The 20,962-nt window shown below is 33.5% G+C and overlaps 1 protein-coding gene across 1 annotated transcript in view; it reads left to right on the top strand.

The window, feature by feature from the left end:
• Nucleotides 1-3,769: 3,769 nt before the first annotated feature.
• CPT2 (Carnitine palmitoyltransferase 2) overlaps nucleotides 3,770-20,962 on the top strand; it is a 56,390-nt gene continuing 39,197 nt past the window's right edge. The window contains exons 1-2 of the mRNA XM_067273020.1: nucleotides 3,770-3,888; nucleotides 13,637-13,674. Of these exons, the coding sequence (XP_067129121.1) occupies nucleotides 3,838-3,888; nucleotides 13,637-13,674 (89 nt within the window). The 5' untranslated portion in view covers nucleotides 3,770-3,837. The remainder of the gene's footprint in view (nucleotides 3,889-13,636; nucleotides 13,675-20,962) is intronic.

The raw sequence follows: 20,962 nt of genomic DNA, 5'->3' as shown, positions 1-20,962 counted from the left end.
ACAAATTTAACCAGAAGTTTACAAGCCTAGCATGTATAAATCACAAAAAAGTCAAAAAAATACACACACCCAATACAAAATAGCAAAATACAAGTACTGTATTATCAATAATTTTATTGGTATTTAAACGGAAAGTTTTTGCGTATTGTATTTTTATTAACAGCTGTTTTTACTTAACATGAATATGTGATGTAGTTGTGAAATAAGTTGTGAAATTTAACACATTATACCCAGCGGCCGGATGGCCGAGCGGTCAAGGTTACCAGCCTACCTCCCTGGGGGACCCGGGATCGAATCCGGACGGGTCGAGAAATCCCCAGGAATTTTTCGGGGGGTGGTTCGTCCGGATATGTCGGTCCCCGTCCCTCACCACCCGGCCGCCCCATTGTGGGCCTGGCCGAACCCATAATGGGCTTGCTGTAAGAGGCCCTCTTAGTGCCCACAGGGCGGAAAGAGTTACAAAAAAAAAAAAAAAAAAAACACATTATACCCAATGTGAGATTGCATTCTTTGTTTTGAAGCTTATTTAAAAATTGTTTGCATCACATTTCATTTGAATAAAATAAAATCGAAATGTCTGCGGATAAAATGCATATCGGGCATATTACGCACGCTTTTTAAGTTTCGTAAAGGATATCACGCTATGCAAACAGTAATAAATACTTGTACTGCGTATGGGAAAGTTACTTCTAAACTCCGAATATGTCAAATGTGGTTTGAAAGTTTCGTTCGGAAAATTTCGAACTAAAAGATACAAAACGTACGGGCCCCCAAAAGCTGTTGAAGTGAAATTGCGGGACGAAATTGTTAAAGATTGAGGAATAACAATTCGTGAATATGCAACAAATCTTAGTGTGTCACAGACACATATTGTTGAAACACTTCATCCAATTGAATGATTTAAAACGTAATGATTGTGTTCCGTACGCAGTTTGTTTTTTTTTTTTCAGTTATGAAGAAAATCAATTGAATTGAGTATGATTTTGTCTGACAAAGGTAGGCAACTGTAAGGTTTTATTTTATTTTTTAAATTGATTACTCATTTTTATTTTAGAGAACTTTTTTTACGGATGAATGAAAAAATTAAGTTTAAAAGTAAAATATTTATTAACCAAAAATTTGTTCCAGCGAGTGATTATTCGGTTGAGTACCGAGGTTCTACTGTATTTAATGGGATTTTGATGTGCGCGGTACACATCGAGAAATTTATTAATCGCATTAATCAAGGGATACCTATAGTAGGAAACCTCTATAAAGCGGAAATCTGACTACTACGGAAGAGTTGTTCGGTCCCGAATTCTATTATAGACAAGTTTGACTGTATAAGGTTTGCTTCTGGTTTTATTCACACGGCAAAAACGAATTTTCTTTAAATTTTGCAAGAACAAGGCAATGCTTGTTTTTATTCATATGGCTCAATATCTCTATCCAACTGGTCGGGCTGGTTTGATATGCTTAAGGAACTAGTCACTTGTCTTACAATTAACACATTTCCATTTTAATTATTATGCCTTTGTGTCCTTTTTAACTCTATTTAAAATTTATTTTTTATACTAGTACTTTCTATATATTAACAGGACTTATTATACTGGAAATTATGGATGCAGATATTTAGTCTTACAGATCAAAAATAATGTTCTTTATTTAGTTCACCTGTGTACTAAATAAAGAACATTATTTAGTACACAGGTGAACTAAATAAAGAACATTATTTTTGATCTGTAAGACTAAATATCTGCATCCATAATTTCCAGTATAATAAGTCCTGTTAATATATAGAAAGTACTAGTATACAAAATAAATTTTAAACATTTCCATTTTTTTTATTGCTTTCTTTACTCGGCTTATTAAAATTAAGTCAATCTCTCGCAACCAAAATGAAAAAAAAACTTATTACACTTAAATCATTTAATTAACTCTTGGGAATGCAACATTTTCAAAGAGCAGAACTCACAAATGGATGACGCCATCACAGATCAACCCTTGTAATCCGAACTATTTTCATTCCCGCTACTTCACGTTTTTTCCCCCTCTCTCATTCTGTCATATGAGTACTAAATAGACTTATTTCAAACCCATTGAGTACTAGGACAACAGAATGGTTGAGGACAGGTATTCCATATATCCGGAAAGGACCGCCCATGAAAAATTTTTTGTGTGCATATACATTTGGACAACTGATCCAAGATTACTCTGATCGTTCAAATCCTGTATACCAGTGTTTCTCAAACTTTTTGGACCGCGACCCTCCTTCTGCACTTAAAAATTTCAAAGGACCCTCGAAGAATAAGTATGTGTCAAAAAACATCCCGGAGGGAGGGGGTTAGGCTCGTATTTAAATATTTATATTATTTTTATTATTTATATGTGCAATTTATTTAAGTAAAAATTATTTTATATATTTTTTATTTCTATTATTTCTAAACATGAATCCATAGTAAATTTATAAAATATTTGAAAAAATTGATCTGGCATCAATTTTTCAGCGACCCCCCAAATATTTTTCACGACCCCCTTGGGGGTCGCGACCCCCACTTTGAGAATCACTGCTGTATACAAACGAACTTTAACAACATTATCAATCTCTATCCGCGTATACAAACGCTATCTACGATCAACTAAATCGCAATCAAACTAATCCGAGCGGAGGTAGGATCGTTTGAATCAGATAAAACAAGCTAAAGATGGCGACCTCCGTGGTTAAAGTCAAGCTGAAGCTGACAGCAAAGAAATACGTTTAACTGTCGACAATGAAAAGTATTTAAAACTTAAAACAAATGGTAGTAAAGACGTTATTAAAATATCCGATAAATTGAGATGAAAAAAAAAGTAGTAAGAGACAGTTTTGCGAAATTGCATGTTAAATATGAATGGCTACACTCTCATTTTGCCATTATGTGAGCAGTTTTTTATTCACGAAGTAAATGCGATTCGATCCTACTTGTATACTTTCCGCCAACTAACACACGATAGAATTGATCTGTATCACGAGACAAAGACTGATCCGATCTGTAAGATCGATCCGTCTGAAACTAAAAGTGCATCCTTGGAGTTGTTTCTCCCGGATTTGATCCTGGTCCCAAAAGCGGCAAGCCGAACAGTAACCGGCTCGGCCATCTATCTGTTTCATCATCATCAACAGAAATAAATAATATTCCCAAGTTTGTCATACGTTTTATTTATTTATTTTTCAACTTGGTGTATTTTCATACTGTGTTTGGAATTTGTTACTCCGAAAGTTGGCAACCTATTGGGGACCTAGAATCGAATCCCAGCGATCGACAAACCCGAAGAATTTTTCATTTTGTCTTCGATATCTGTGATAACCCCTTGATAAAGTTTGATCCTTATTACAGTCCTCCCGCGAGCATAAAGTCTTCCCATTAGAATAAAATTCCCCATGGAGCAGCCGGATGACCGAAGTTACGCGCGACACTTGCATTTCAAATCTTTTTAAAAGATCAATATAATATCGATCTATTATCATTTTAAGTGCTTATATTATTTTATATTTATTATTGTTTATAATTCTGTCTATTTAATTATAAACAAGTTAATCGAGTAATTATTGAAAGAAATATAATGGAATTTATTCAACATAAATAAGTAGTAACAAGAAAAAATATTTGCAATTTCGACGATTCAATAAAATACGAAATATTTTTAAAAATTATTAAAAATTAAATGTAGTACCATGTAGAGGAAGAGGACACGAATTAAAAATCAGGACCACGCCTCCAGATGGCAGATAAATAACGTCGAATCACACTGTGCCTGTAATGTATTGTGCTGCTTTGTACTAATCCTTTAATACTTTCATTTTTTTTTTTTACAGAAATGAATCGACTACTCAAATATAATAGATGGAATGCGAAAAATCTTATAGAAGTACGCTTATATTTGCTAATTATTTTATAGTGCTAATTATGTGTATTAATTTTATTTTGTGGGATAGATTTTATCTCTGCCAGAGGCCATCATGTATAGTAAACATTTTAAAATCATCCTAATATGAGCAAAAACCAAAGAAATCAAAAGAGTGATGATGATTCTATGCCAATACTATTGGGTTTGTCCCTTTTAGTTAGACAGGCCAACCCAATAGTATTTTTTTTTTAAATGTTTCGGCAGTTTTTTGAGAAACTTTATAATTCTCTGTTGTAAATAATCTAGCTTTGTTAGTGTATGTGTACTATATGTTGGTAATATGCTTTGTATTGTGTAAATATTTTGGCCTGTTTTTACTCTACATTCTTTGGTATTAACGGCAATGGCATGCTCTGGATTTAATCTCTGGGAAATGGAGTTAAATGGATAAAATAACTTTTTAATGCGAATTCGATAAAATTTCTACCTTATGTGACTGTTTATCCGTAAGGAGTATAAAAGTAGATGCGACACAATATAAATAAACAAAAGAAATATTAACTAGAAAAAGATTTTTGGAAAACTTTTTTAGTGTTTCTTTCCTTTTTCCTTTGGAGGGTGTCTTGGCCCCTTGAACAAATTTGTGTGTGTTGGTGGCGAATCCTCCTGTTAAGAACAAGTGTGCATCCGAGTGTGCAAGGACTAGAGAGGACCCATCTCTAGCGTAAAGGGTGCGGTCCCTAAATGACTAGAAACGAGTCGTATGTTCCTGGCAACTAATTTGCATAATTTCGGAGACCAACTCCCTTAGAATCTGCAAGTGTCCAAACTCTACTGAACACTGCCCGAGTTACTGCAGAGGTCAAAGGTCGATCCCAGAATACTGCAGAAGCCGTGTTTTTCCGTCACCTAATTTGCATAATCTCGCGGGACGGAATGCAGGCGTGTGTCCCTAACTGTCTAAATTCTATTGAAAACACCCAAAATCATATCGGGTCAAAGGTCAACTGTCTATTATATAGAGATTGAGTTATTTCTCTTCTAATTTGCATAATCTCGCTATACTACATGTGGAACCTCTGGGTGTGCCACTGATTAAGAAGGCCTTTTAATCAAGCTGATTATGGGTTTGGCAGGCCCAGAATGGAAAACCTGGATGTGAAGGATGGGCCTAATACATTTGGGACATACTATCGTCTTGAAAAATTCCTGGGGTTTTTCAATCTCTGATTTGAATGTGTCTTCACAGTGGTAGGCTGATACTTTAATAACCATGTATGATTTGATCTTCCAATCATACATAGTATTCTAGCTTGTAAAGAGGAAAATATAAAATTTTAAATGTTTTCTGATACTCTTTCAATTTTATTTTATTTTTTTGAATTTCTGATTTTACAATCATTTAGTATTGTAAGAGGTAAGTTTTGAAAGGTCGTTGTATTCTATGAAGGATTGCTCTGACTTTTGATTTCTTTTGGCTTTTCTAGCTGTATAAAAATGATGTGTAATCTTTCCAATCCACTGATATTCTCTGGTAGTGCAAAATCTTATCACATAAATAAAAAATTTTTTTGACAAAATTATAATTGTTAGTATTGCATAAAATAGTGTATGTCGAACAATGTATGAGTGAAAGTTTTAACTTTATCTTTGTATTGTATGATTATATTAATGTAACCTAGTTAGTAATGTTAATAAATACCTTAAACTAGGATTGATTGAATTTCTGTTAAACTTCTAATAAATTATAAAAACTTTCTTATAATTGATGGTAGAGAAACATTGTGCATTAACTAGAAGAGCTATGATTTGTTTGTTTATAGTAAATTCTACAATTTTTTTTTCTTTTTTGACTTAATCCTGTTAGTAATCAGTATATAAAAGTAAGGACAAATGGAAAAAAATTATAAACTGTGTTAACTAAAATGTAATCATATGCATAGTCTTGTCATTTAACTGAAAGGAAAACTGCATGACTTGATAATTTTGAATTGTTACAGTTAGAAAATTATACTAAATCAAAATTAATATATCACTGTATTTAATATGAATATTTAATTAATAACAAAATTTCATTTTATGTTATGTAACAGACATGGGCAAATGTGGCTCTTTTTGAGGTACGTGCGGCTCTTGCTGAAAGTTTAATTTCTGTTTTTTATTATTATTATTACAATTTTATTTTTATAATTTTGTGAAAATATGTTTATTAAAAAAATTCAATATTTGTTTTATACTATATTTATATTATGTAATAAAATTGTGCGCCTTACCATACTATCCGCCATACAGTACAGAACTGCGGCTCCCATGCATTTTGCAAAACCTACATTTCGGCTCCCACTGAACTCTTGCTTGCCCACCCGTTATATAAAATTTAGCTAGTCTTCAATTTTTTTTAAATCTAATGTTACTTTTAAATGAAAAGTTAAAAATTTTGCAGATAGAATTGTTTCAGATGCTATGTGATGCTATTTTTTCATAGTTTTTCAAATTTATCAATTCTAAGGTTTATTTTTCTTCCATATATTTCAATAAATATGATATAATTCCTTATGGTATTTTTTATACTTTAATTTTTATATTAATTTTTTAATTATTAGTAAATTTTATTTCTTGAACCTCACAAATAGAACCAAAATGCACTGATATATTTTTTTTTAAATTTAAAATTAGCAAAGAGTTTGATATAAAATGACTTTTCATGAATTATTAGACTTCATATTATTGTTATCACTCTTTAGTTTCAAGTCAAATATTTATAATTCATAAATGAAAGGAATAAATCAATATAAAATAAGTCTGTAGAATTTCAAATTCTTGTTAGATGCCAGAGGAAAATTTGTTTAAAAAATGAAAGGGAAAAAAAATGTTAGTTGGAACCTTCTGCCTAAAGCATTAGAAATGGGGAAGTTGGAAGTGAGCTTACTGAACCTTTAATTGATGATCTGAAGTTTAAAAACTACATGAACCTAGACATAAAATTTGAAAATCAAATTAAATCATTAATATAGAAAAATATACAAAAACAATTATGTAAGATTATTGTATTTCAAAATTTTAGGTGAAAATTCTAGAACTTTTGGACCAAATTTTGATATGAAAAATATGATCTTAAACTGTCTAAAAAAATATATATATAAAAAAATAGGAAATAAAAAATATCTTGAAATTTGTTTAAGAAATATCAGAAAACTTAGTTTTTTATTTATAAATATTTAGAAATATATATTTGATGAAAGATGCACATGCATAAACTGTTGTAATATACATGGTGTGGCTAGAAAATAATGAGACTGTGATTATCTGCACTCAATGTCTGCACATAGGCTGAAGTGAGTGGGTAAACAACCTTGAACAAATTAGAACAAGCACAGCAAGTCTCAACTTGTTACTGCTATTAGATTGCTGCGAGTACTGTTGTGAGTGGATGTGTTGTTAGTGTGTGTTGGAAACATGGTGAGCTTGAAAGAAGAGCAGCATAACATCCTGAAATTTTTGGTGAAATTGAAAAAAACTGCCACTGAATCTTTGTATCTGCTATGTGAAGCATACAGAGATGCATGTTTTTGTCTTGCACATGAATTCAAATGGCACAGGTGATTTTCTGAGGGCCGAGAGGATGTGAAAGACAATGAATGTTCTGGACGACCCAGCATATCAAAAACTGAGGAAAACGTACAAAAAGTGGAACAAATTGTGAACCAATACTACTACATAGAAGTTCTGGAATCTTTGTGGGAATGGGTCAGAAGAAAGCAGCAACACTTGTGGCAAAATGGTTTCATCCTCCATCAGGACAATACACCAGCTCATTCCACTCTGTTAGTGAAGCAGTTTTTGGCCAAGAAGGAAGTCACACTATTTGAACACCCACTATACTCGTCTGATCTAGCTCTGTGTGACTTTTACCTTTTCCCTAAAGTCAAGTCTGCTTGGGACACCATTTTGATTTGGTTTCTGCTGTCAAGGAGAAAACAACAGAGCTTCTGCATAGCCTTACAAATGATAACCTGCAGCATTTTTATCAGTGGAAGTTCAAATGCTGCACTGTGTGGAAGCAGAAGGATCATACATTGAAGGAGAACACAACTAAAGTGAGTATACTACTGAAGATTTAAAGTTCCAGCTTCAGTCTTGTCATTTTCTTGTCATACCTCATATATTTAGTTGGAAATATATCTTTGCTAAAAGTTTTTGCTTGTTTTAGCATGTTTAAAAAGTAATAATTGTACAAATTTTTAAAAGTGCTGACAAAGTAACAAAGCATGATAATTTTTCAAACTTTATTCCTTTAAAACATTTTAAATATGTCATAATTCAAAACATGACAAAATAGTAAATAAAATAAACAACACCTTTTAACGAGATATACCTTTTAATGAGAAACACCTTTAACGAGCAATAAAGATTTAATGCGATAATAACTTTTTCGACTATCTTAAATAGCCATCTTCAGTTAAACGAACTCAAACAAAAAGAATACAAGCAATACAAACATTCAAAAGTTCAAAATAAATTCCAAAGCAAAAATGCTGTTGCATATTAGAAAGCATTATTTTTTTTATTATTTAGTTTCAGTAAGAATTTTGTTTATTTATTTGCAAAATAGTAAATAGTGAAGTATGTAGATATAATTAAAACAAAAAATGTCTTGCATCTATGGAAGGAATGGAATATATAAACTTAATTTGTGAATAATACATGTCTTTTTAATACTGAACTTAACTTGGTTGAATATTTGTATTTATTGCGGCTATTATAACAAGTACTCTTGAATATATTAAAAATGTTTATGAAGTTTTTCAATCATGTCCAATTATACAATCAACATGAATTAAGTTTTCTTACTATAAAAGTTTAATAAGTGGTAGAGTCAAAAATAAAGAAATTTTTAATACATATAAGTATTTACAAACCATTTTCAAAATAAACACTGCAGTTGCATACTTTTATAAGTGTACAGTGTATATCACTTATTAAAACTTATAGCTATTCTGCATTACCTCTCTGAGTTGCAATTGTCACAACACTTTTTATCTCATCAGCTAATTTAAATCTGAAAATTTTTTCAGTAGAACTTTCATTTTGGTGAAGACATGAAAGTTTGTGGGTCTAGTGTGTAGGGAATCTGGAAGTACAGGTATTTGATGTTTTATCAGATATTTAGTAAATAAGAGTGTGATACATTGGGGTGTTGTTTTGATGGAGAACTTAACTTTTTGCTTGTCCAGAGATATGTTTCATTGTTGTCTGTTGTGTGTTATGGATGCAGTTGAGAATGTCAATGTAGGACTATTATCAGGAACAAACTTATAACATACCAAACCATTCATATCAAGGAAGAACCACAAGCATTATCTTCTCTTTAGATCTTAGTTTTTTGCCTTTGTAAAGAGGCTGATCTCCATGTTAGTGAGATATGTTTTTTCCATGAACTGTATAATAAACACCAAATTTAATTGCTAGTTTAATTACTGTTTAAGATATCTATATCTTATGAACTGTGTTGATTAGTTCTCTGCTAATGAATGCATGTTTTTCATGTTGTTCATCTGTTAACTTCTTCAGAATAATGTGAAAACAAGTGTATAATTTTATGTTATCAACAATGCATTTTCATGTCCTCATGAAGAATAATGAATCATAAAATTCTCAGTTTTAACTAGATCATTTATTAATTACCTATAGTCTTGATCTCTTCTTGGTTTTGAAATCATTTCATTTTTTTGCTGAAGCTAGTCTATCAAGAAGAGAATTGTCTTCTGTTGACCTTTTAAACATTCATGCAATTCATACACTTTTGTACACAACATGATGTCATTACTACATACTTTTTTCATCAGATTAAATGTTTTGATAACATTTTTTCAAGTTTGGTGTTGACTCATTGCTTGTGATGTATCATTTCAGAATTGTTGATGATGTATACTTACAAACTCCAAGACTTTGACTCAGCGGCGTAGCGTGGATGTCAGCCGCCCAGGGCGGGAGGAAAATTTTGCCACCCCCTTATTTAGGTATTATTATTATTTATTGTGAAATTTTGCCGGCCCCTTAAAGTGCCGCCCCTGCTGCCCCACTACGCTACGCCATTGCTTTGACTTGACAATACAAATCCATTCTAATATGGGCATCTATCAGATGTTGAACATATGTTGATATATCCAAGTAAATGTTCAAAGACATGCTTGCAATGACAATTGTTGATAGGCAATATCAAAAGTTCAATTTATTATGTACTGTATAAAAGAAAGGTTTGTGGCAGATTTTAAAAATTACTTTATTCATAATGTAGTTAGATAATTTTTAAAATATAGGTATATAGCAGGGGTGGCCAGACTCTTTAGAACTTGAGCCATGTATTGAAAACAGAATTTGTTGAAGAGCCGCATATACATATATACATATTTTTCCACAGCAATTCATTTAAATACTTAGCTAAAGTGTTGTTTTTTTTTTATATTATTTCATTTTATATTATGTTTTATAATACAATATAATTTTTTTTAATAATAAATAAATTATAATTGCCGTATTAAGTAGCATAATCTAAATTTAAAAACCAAAAAATGCTAAAACGTTTCCTAGTTTCAATTGTCAATAAGGAAATATAAATTTCAAAACTATTAACGTTATGGAAATTGTTATTCATTATATATTCATTTTTAATGTTGATTTGGATAAATAAGCATTATAATTATTTTTTTCTATTAATGTTTTTACGTATTATGATATTTAATAAATATTACATTTATTTTTCAATAAATAATGTATAACGTTGCCATATTTTGACTTTTTTATTTCAAACAATATATTATTATTTTATATTATCCAGGAATCATACATAAAAAATAATAAAAGCAAAATTAAAATAAAAACAAATTTGGTATAAATTTAAGTATCTTGCAGTGAGCCACAAGTATACTAGAAAAGAGCTGCATGTGGCTCAAGAGCCACAGTTTGGCCACCATGGGTATATAGAGTAACATAATACAGATATTAGAAGAAACTGAATTGGTACAAAATACAAGTTATATACAATATGCTATTTTATTAATATAGTACCATACTTTCTGGCGTATAAGACGATGCCTGACTTTTACAGTTAAAATATAGAGTTTGGGATATACTCACTGTATAAGACTACCCCTCTTCCAATGCACACCAAATAAAAGTAAAAAACAAAACCAGATTTGATTTCAATATGATAATGTTAATTCAAATGCTTATGACATGCAGGTACTTATGACGTGCAGGTGCTTATGACATGCAGGTTAAAAAGTCGTCTTATACGCTGGAAAATACAGTAATATTTTTTTGTTTGAATTGGCAAATTCATCCAGCCCCTTGTCAGTAGAGACATTAACATATCTGTGGGTTTTTAATAAAGCAAGGCTAGTTATTCTTTCAATATGAAATTTTTAAGATATGACACACAAGTTCAATACTGGTAAAAAAGGTTTGTTTTGTGACTGTAACTGCATTATGTATCTTATTACAAATTTCTATACTATGTGTGAAAAGCAATGATAAGATTGCTATTGTATATTCAAATGTAAATTTGTATATGCATATTCCCAACAGAAGCGCAATATGGTTGAATACGGGACTGCTTCCATGACAAAAATATTTGAATCGTGTAAAGCAGCCAGATTACAGTGGAACCTCACTTAACAAGCACCTTGCACAATGAGCATTTCGCATAACGAGCAAAACAAATTGTAAAAATTTGCCTCGCTTAACGAGCGATGTTTCGCATAACGAGTGATGATGAGAGTGGAAGTCCCAAATTGTGCACATGTGGCATGCTCCATCAGTCTGTATTTAGCGCTTGTTCTGCTAGCATCTTAGTGTCACTTGTGATCACATATTTTTCCAAACTTGTGATCACACATATTACTTATAAACATCAACAACCATAGCCCGTTATATAATAAACACGCCAAACAATATGCCAAAATCTTGGGTCATTAAATTTAATGACCGATTCCAAATTAAATTTTAGAAATGTTTGAATTAAAAATTAACTATTTATAATTATTAAATTTAATATGAGACATAACTGCCTATCTCTAGTCAAATTAATTAATTTCTAATATTATAGCCTTTACATAACCTAAGAATTTGGCATATTGTTTGGAGTGTTTATCAAACATATTAGCTGTGATTTTTTTTTGTTTCTGCAAATCAAATTCTCATTCCAGGATGGTTCATTCTGCACTAGAAGAAAAGATGATGATGATTCATGCTCCTTAACAGTGTATATTGTACATTTTTTTTAAAAAATAAACGTTATACATAAAACATTTGGGCATTTTTTTGGCATGGAATGCATTATCGTATTTTACATTAATTTCTATGGGAAAAATTGTTTCGCTTAACGAGTGTTTTGCATTATGAGTAAGACTCTGGAACGAATTATGCTCATTAAGTGAGGTCCACTGTATATGCATTCGCTTTACAGAGCACCAACCTCGCAGTATAGCTTGTGGATGCTAGACACTAAAATATTGTATAACTCTTCCAATAATTCTATCCAGGGCACAGCTTCCCTATCATCAAATGTCACCACATACCACTGGTAAATTAAATATTAATTTATTTATAATTATCAAAATTTATCAAGAGATGGTGCTTAACATGTTCTTCTAGGCAAATTACTGAATAATTGGTAAATAATAGCCATATTATAACCTGATATAAGGCAATTACATTTGGTCAATCAAAAATTAAGTTAATAGATTTTTATATTTGTTATATAGATAGAGATTTTGATACAAATATAAACAAGTTGACAATTACATCATTCTTACATTAGATTAATGTTAAAAAGTAACATAAAATTACAAAATTATTTAAAACATATAATTATATAATGTAGAAACTTGATTATCCAAACTTGATGGGACTAGGGATTTCAGATAAATGAAATTTTGGATAATCCAAAAACTGATTTGTTTTTGTCTTTCAGATGCATCAGGCATTGTGCATTTGAAGTTTAATGAACAGTAGTAATGTAATGCAATTACTGTATTTAAAGGTAAATTAATTTACTTGAAATATAACTCAACGTTATATTTCAAGTAAATTTCCTGGCAGTACAATTGATAGATGATGTAATGATTTCTACTTACATGAAGAGTTTGGTCTCTCTGCATTATACTCACCACTTTGTAGTGTATACAATGTTACATGTTCTAATTTTGTTTTTTTTTTTTTAAATCATTTTAGATAATTGAATTTCCACTGCATTTTAAATGACTAAATCATAAAAGATATAAATATTTTAAATTAATAAATCATATCACCCTCTTAGTGCCACAGAATGAAGAGAGAAAAATATTTATATAATTTTGTAATTTCTTATTGTAATAATAATAATAAATTACAAAATTATATAAATATTTTTTGTTCTTTTGACATTGTAAGAATAATGCCATTTGTTATCTTAGAGATTTTTAACTTGTTTTTTTTCTTGTGTTTTTATAACAACATTCATGTGTGCTCTTGAAGTTGAACATTAGATAGCAAAAATATTGGAACATCCAAATTTTTGTTCAATTTTATTATTTATTTATTTTTTTGATATTCTGTTAGTATAAACATTTCTGTTGAAATCAGACAGTAACAAAATGGGACAAATACTTGGTAATTCATTGTAACATTGTAATATTAAGAATTTTTACAAAGATTTCTTAGATATCTATTTTATATGAATTATATATCTAGCTGTACTTATTCTTTTTCTTGTTTTCTTGTTTTGCAGAGTTATACACCATGTATGTTTACCAATTACAAGAAATTGTAAGTCATGGTTTTATTATTTCCAAAAAAATTATTTGGGATATTATGATAATTAAGTCATTAATATTAAAAATATTGATATTTTAATAATTATACATTATTAAATGTTAATAATAATTTTATACTAATGTGTTAGTTATAATGAATTATAACTAACACATTAGTATAAAAATCATATATACTAGATGTAGCTGTTATAAATTGAAATACAAATTCAATTCATAACAACCGATTTGTTTATAAAAATCTAGATTGTTCAAATTATAGGTTTGTAAATAGTTAATGAAAACAATATGAAAAAAATTTTAAAATGAGATCTAATGAAAGTCTACAACATTTAGCTTTATAACTTGTTTATCAAACAACTTAAGTTTTCCTAACTATGTTAAGTTTTTCACAAAATTTGGTAATCAGGTTTGGGGATGATATGAATTTAGAAGAATCTACCTACATGTTTAAATATAAAAAAAACAAATATTAATAAGAGTTTTGAGAAGCTACAGTTTTTGCACTTGCTCATAGAGATGTTAGAAACATTTTTTTGAACCATTTATTAGTTTTAATTTTTTTAAATTTTATAAATTTTAAATTACATTAATTTTTAGTATTAAAAATGTTTTAAAAAGAATCCATGGGAGATAAATCAGAAATAAATAGAATGGTTGGTTCTAAAATCCTTTTAGCCAAAACTTCTTCATTCTAAACTGATAATTAAGTTTTGTATTAGGTCTTGTAATATGAAATGTTGGAATTTTCAGGGAAGAACGAAAATTGTTTTCTAAGTTCAAACAAATATATTATTTGTTGTTTTTTGCCCTTAGTTATTACATTAAATTGTGATAATTTAACTGGTTCTTTAAACTTAGGGTTTATCACACCAGTGAATATGATGATATAAACAAAAGTAGTTTATTTTATATTTAAATTTTACAAATAGTTATAGAATAAAAATAGCTTTACAATGATTCAATCTTAAATATACACTAGAACACCCAAAATGCATTTGAACTCTTTTGGAGTCCCTCTTTAGTTGGGGTTTGATTAAAAAAAATAATAAAGTATACATAAAAATTACATTAAAAAGGTTTGAATGATCATAAAAACATCAGTTTTTTTACTTATGATGTCTTCTTATATGTACAGTACAATAGATTCCATCTTGTTTTTACTACTTTGTAAAGTACTATTTTAATTTACAACGATTATCGACTCTACCGTGTCGGAAACAACCGTTAACCTACCGGGTACTTTACTCGGATTCGCGTTAGCGTGCCAGGCCTGGACTTTAAGCGTGCACCGAATTAAATAAAGACAATATTTGTCAATAGAAAAAAACCAAAGATTTAATTAATCGTTTAGCAATAACTATGTACAATATTTAGTAAAATCAAACAATAATTTATTCAAAGAAATTCAACAAAGTCAACCCGACAATTCTCGATTCAAATCTATGTCTAACTTAACTCTATTCCCCTTGGGAATCCGACAAAACCAAAAGTTTAACTTATAACAATAATTCTTATAAACTAGAAATCCTAATCGTCACCTCAATATACTCGGAACCTATTTCCTTAAACTCTCAAGACTTTCTCAGACTGTCGATCCAAACTTCGAATCACTTCAAAATCACCTTGGAACTACTCGAGATCCTATCGGACACCTCTATTACTGCTGCGAAGCTCACCAAGCTCGTTGCTATCAGAATTCACCTCTCCGTCTTCACTTGAGACTCGGGATTTATAGTGTGAGGTGACGTCACAATTCTGAATGCGGTCACTCCCCTCATTTACATACTTAAATGCTAACAATACGTTTTTCATCGTCTGGCAGCCCTTTTTCCGACAGTTTACTCACTAACCTTTTACATTATTTGTTGTTACAATTCTTTCCGGGACGTTTTTATTACTTAAGGTTTAGCGAGTTTTATTTCGTGCTTGTAGGTTCTCCCCCCCCTCTTCTCGGTGCGGACCTATTCTTTGCCGCTCGGGGCGCGAAAATGTGCGTGAGTCCTATGGCGCTTTTCTTTCGTCGGTGAGTTGGGTTTTAATTCTTCTCTGTTTAATTACTGAAGGTGAATGGTGAGGAAACCTTCGTCCTAACAAAACATAAGCCCCAAACAAAAATAGAATAATAAGCAAAATAAAAGTAAAATAAAAATAACGCTCGGACTTGGTTCCTTACACCCCTTCCCCTTTAGAGTAAAGAGAAAGTTATTTCTCTTTTTACTTACTGCCAAAATCCTCCAACTCTTTTTTTTCTTTTAAGTAGTGCGCCTTATTTACAATTGCTGCCAGGTTACAAAGGAATCCGTCCCTTACAATGATTTATCATAAGCGAGAGTGACTCGTTGCTTAGTAACTTTATTCTAACGTAATGATACAATAGAGGGGAAACTGTTGACATGTGCTCATTTCGTGTTCCAAGGTTTGTTGCCATTTTCACGCTCTAATTTGGCGTGAGCAGGGTGAAACGTTAACCCAAAATTTTGTTTCTAACGATGATTATCATCTTTCTTACGCTACGGACTGATTGTCGGGTTATAGTTTAGCATTGTTAATGGTTTTAATATGTGGTTACTTCAGTCCGTCATCGTGAGAAAAATTATATATAATTTTTTTTTTTTTTTTTTCTTCCCCCCCGTAGTCAAAATCCTTTCCCTTCTAGGGACCCTTGGATTACAATTAATTTGGTCAAGGACCATCTGTAAAGAAAAATATATACCTCTGGTTTCCTTCTCTATCTTTGGGCTCTCGGCTTCCTGGTGAGACCGGCGAGTTGTCTGTAATCCACTCGTTGCATCGGTCGTAATCGTCGCTGGATGACTCCAGACGGTCTAGCTCTGGCGATGGACGGCGCTCGGGTTCCGTGATCCATCGACGATCCCGTAACGGAGTGTGATCCTCTAACGTTGCCCCTATTGGTTGCGAGTAGGGGTGTAGTCGTTTTCCTCTTTGGAAAAAGGGTGTATCGCTTCAGATTAGCGATATGTTGACTTCCGTGGCTGGCCCCAGTGTGGGGATCTTTTATCTCGTAAACTACTGGTGAGATAATCTTAGCGATCTCATAAGGTCCTGACCACTTAGGTGCCAATTTAGCGCTGAAGTGTCGGCTAGAAGAAGAAATAGGGTGAGCTTTTAAGACAACTAATGAACCCACCTTGAATGTATCTGGCCGTCTTCGTGAATTGTAAGCCCTTCTCTGTTTCTGTTGTGCAGTTCGCACGTTGTCTCGGGCTTGTTTTCTTATCTGTTGTAATTCTGCCCATTTTTCTCTAATAGTCGTAGGGCGACTTGGATAAGCCGTTAGACGGTCCCACGGGAGTGCAATCTCTCTCCCGAGATGTAGTTTAGCTGGCGTATATTTCGTCGAATCCTGTTCTGAAGTTCGTAAGGCCAGCGCAAATTCCGATATATGTGTGTCCCATTCTTTGTGGTTCCTTTCGATGTATGCCGCAATCATCCTACCCAAGGTGCGGTTCGTTCTTTCCGTAAAATTCGACTGAGGGTGATATGGCGTCGTCAGGATGTGCTTAATTCCGGTGCGGTTACAAACTTCCGCTAGGAGGTGAGATATGAATTGGGGTCCGTTATCGGATACTAAGATTTTTGGCATGCCATACCTGCAAAAGTATTCTTTATACATACAATTTACCACATTTTCCGCGGTAATCTTCCGCAGGGGAAAAATCTCCACCCACTTACTGAAATAATCCACCATAACAAGAAGATACTGATTACCTTTGTTGGACTTGGGATAGGGTCCCATAATGTCTACGCCTACCTTTTCCCCTGGTTCCGTTATCTCGGGGACTTGCATTAGTCCGGCCGTTTTCTTCTGGTCGAACTTCGTTATCTGGCATGTATGGCATCCTAGTACATATTCTTTTATGTCCTTTCTCATTCCAGGCCAATAGCAACGTTGTTGTATTTTTTTCGTAGTCTTTCGTACACCTAAGTGGCCAGCAGTGGGATGATTGTGTAGTTCTTGTAATACATCCTCTCGTAAGTTGTACGGAATTACTGGTCTGTAACCTCCAGTGTCATCTGTTTTCCGGCTATAATATAAAACATCATTTACTAGCCGGTAATGGGATGACTTACCTACTATTTCTGCTGACATGGCTGGGTCATTTGGTAAGTTCCCAGTCGCTAAGTAATCGTATAGTCCGCTCCACTGTGAATCAGTTCGTTGAGCGTCTATAAGGTCTTTCTCTCGTTCAAATGTTGTTACCGCTAACAATTTTGCGGTTATGTCCGAGTCGTTACTTAGTTGTGGATCTTCTAATGGACGTCTAGATAAAGCGTCTGGCAATTGATTGTCCTTTCCACTTCTATGTTGGATTTGGAAACTAAATTCCTGCAATCTTAATGCCCATCTCATTAACCTACCTGAGAGGGATGTAGAACTATTAAGCCATCGTAATGCAGAATGGTCCGTTACGACGGTGAATTTGGTTCCGTCTAGGTAGATTTTGAACTTCTCTGTAGCCCATACAATGGCTAGACATTCAAGCTCCGTGGCCGTATAGTTCCTTTCGGCTGCGTTTAAAGTACGGCTAGCGTATGCAATGACTTTCTCCTGGCAAAGCACTGCTCCCAGTCCTACCGTGCTAGCGTCTGTATATAACGTATAGGGCACACCTGGCCTAGGAAGCTGCAAAATAGGTGCAGTTATCAACTTACTTTTTAGCTTTTCAAAAGCTTGCCGGCATTCTTCCGTCCACTCCCATCGTTTCCTTTTCCGCCGTAATTGATACAATGGTTCGGCAATAGTTGCGTAATTAGGTATGAATCTACAGTACCAGCTGCACATTCCTAAAAAGGTGCTAAGATCCTTCGTATTTCTGGGCGTCGGAAACTCTCGAACGGCCCTTACTTTTTCATCTTCCGTCGCAATGCCTTTATTGCTGACTTTAAATCCCAGGTACTGAACGTCTGGGCGGCAAAAGTTACTCTTAGCCAACTTAATGGTTAGTCCTGCAGCTGCCAATCGTTTGAGTACATTGGTCAAATGTTCGATGTGTTCTGTAAAAGTAGATGAGTATATAATAATATCGTCTAAGTAAACTTGGCAATACTTCCCTTTTTCTTCCTTTAGGACTTTGTCCATTAGTCTTTGGAATGTTGCCGGGGCGTTTTTGAGTCCAAACGGCATGACCAGGAATTCATACAAGCCACTATTCGTAATAAAGCTTGTCTTCGGTCTGTCTTGTTCCTTTAATGGCACTTGCCAGTAACCAGACGATAAGTCCAAGGTAGTTATAAAGTTCGCTTCTTTAAGCGAAGTCAGTAATTCTGAAATAATCGGTAAAGGATATTTATCAGTCACTGTTACCTGATTTAGCTTTCTATAGTCAATACATAATCTCCAATCGCCCGTTTTTTTCTTGACCATGACGACCGGGGATGCCCACGGAGAATTTGATGGTTGGATGATACCATCTCTTAACATTTCCGCTATCTGGCGGTTCATTTCCTTTAACTTTACGTCAGAGTATTTATACGGACGTCCACATACTGGTGTCGCTTTGTCAGTGACGATTTCATGTTCTATCATATTAGTTAGTCCCGGCTTATCTGTAAACAGTTGCGAGTATTGCAATAATACATTTTTCAAAGTTACTAACCTTTCACCACTTAAAGTGGTTTGGAGTTCGTCCCACTTAGGTGAAATTCTCTCTTTGGGATGACTTACGTCCAAAGAAATTGTCAAATTTTTAAAGTCCATTGTTATTCTATGATTCTTGGCGAAATCACGCCCTAGTAAGCATGGCATTATAAGTCCTTTTACTACTACGCACGTCTGTCGAAGGGTAACACTTCCAATCTGGATTTTTGCCAGGAATTTTCCAATGGAGGTTCCTTTTCCTCCTTCAATGGCTAACTTAAAATTCGGTCCTGCTTGTAACCGAATATTTCTATTCTGCAAAGAAATTCTCCTCCACACTAATTCATTGATTAAAGTAAAGTCAGAACCCGTATCAATCCGGGCTGAGGTTAGTACTCCATTAATAAAAATATTTACCTCAGGCAACTTGGAGGCTTCACTCACGATTAGTCCTACGGTGGAGGTATTTGGATCCATATCGGAGACAGGATCCTCCCCTCGCTGTCTCCGGTTTAGTTTAAAGGTTTTCTTTTTCCATTACCCTTCCTTTTCCAGGTTACTTTTCTTTCGGGACTATTGGGCGTCTTGACATTTGTTTGATCATTTTGTCCTTTCCCTTTTGGACAATTCCTCGAAAAATGTCCCACCTCACCACATGAATAACAGGCCATGGGTGACTTTGCCGGTGCAAAATTTTTCGGCTCTAGCTGCTTACTTACTTTTCGACAGTCCTTAATCTGCTTTGCACTGTCAGGAGAACCTTGGTCGTTTCGTCTAAATTCGTACTCTTTCGCAGTACGTACTAACTCGTTTAATGAATAAGAACGGCGATTTTCCAGATACTCACGTAACGGAAGAGGCATCTGGGCAACTACACATTGTATAATTTCCTCATCTCGAGCTAAAGGTCTCCACGTGCGGTATAGCTGCACTGTGGTCCATATAAACTGCTCGACTCCATTGGTTCCTGTGTATTGTCGACTAAATAGTTCTTTAGCGACAGCTACTTCGTCAGCTAAAGGAGCGTAAAGATCCAGAAAAGATCGCTTAAACAACGGCCAACTGTTGCCGATTCGGTGGCGTCCTTCATTCTTCCACCACATTGCTGGGCTACCGCGAAGACAACTAGCGGCAGTATCAACCCATCTAGTGTTCGGTATTTGGTTTACCAGGAAATGCTGTTCGAGGTCCTGCAAGAAATCATTAGCAGTTAATGCTGACCTACCGTTAAATTGGATGGCTGGCGGCGGCGGTGCAGTCTGAAGCCAGACCATCGATGCATTAGATGTAGGCACTTCCTGTCTCGGAGTAGAAGTTTCGGGCCGTACAGCACTCGTAACGTTCGGTGTTGTTGGCTCTACAATTCCAGACGTGACACATGAAGTCAGATGAGTCACGGCATTTGACAAGGATGACACTTGTTGCAACAGTACTGACAATTGTTGTTGCAACTGGTTATATTCGGCTCGGGTGACTGGTGCACTATCTTCCATTTTTTTGAGATTACGAGGTGTTATTCCTCTAAGCTAAAGTCAATATCAACAAAGAAAGCAACAAAGTCTAATATTAACCTTTAGAGTCCCTGTTCGGGCGCCAGTTGTAAAGTACTATTTTAATTTACAACGATTATCGACTCTACCGTGTCGGAAACAACCGTTAACCTACCGGGTACTTTACTCGG

This window comes from Centruroides vittatus, unplaced genomic scaffold, assembly GCF_030686945.1.
Source record: "Centruroides vittatus isolate TY-2023 unplaced genomic scaffold, ASM3068694v2 contig_460, whole genome shotgun sequence".
Taxonomy (NCBI): Eukaryota; Metazoa; Arthropoda; class Arachnida; order Scorpiones; family Buthidae; genus Centruroides; species Centruroides vittatus.
Note: the sequence above shows the minus strand (reverse complement) of the source record. Positions and strands in the feature narration are given on the sequence as shown.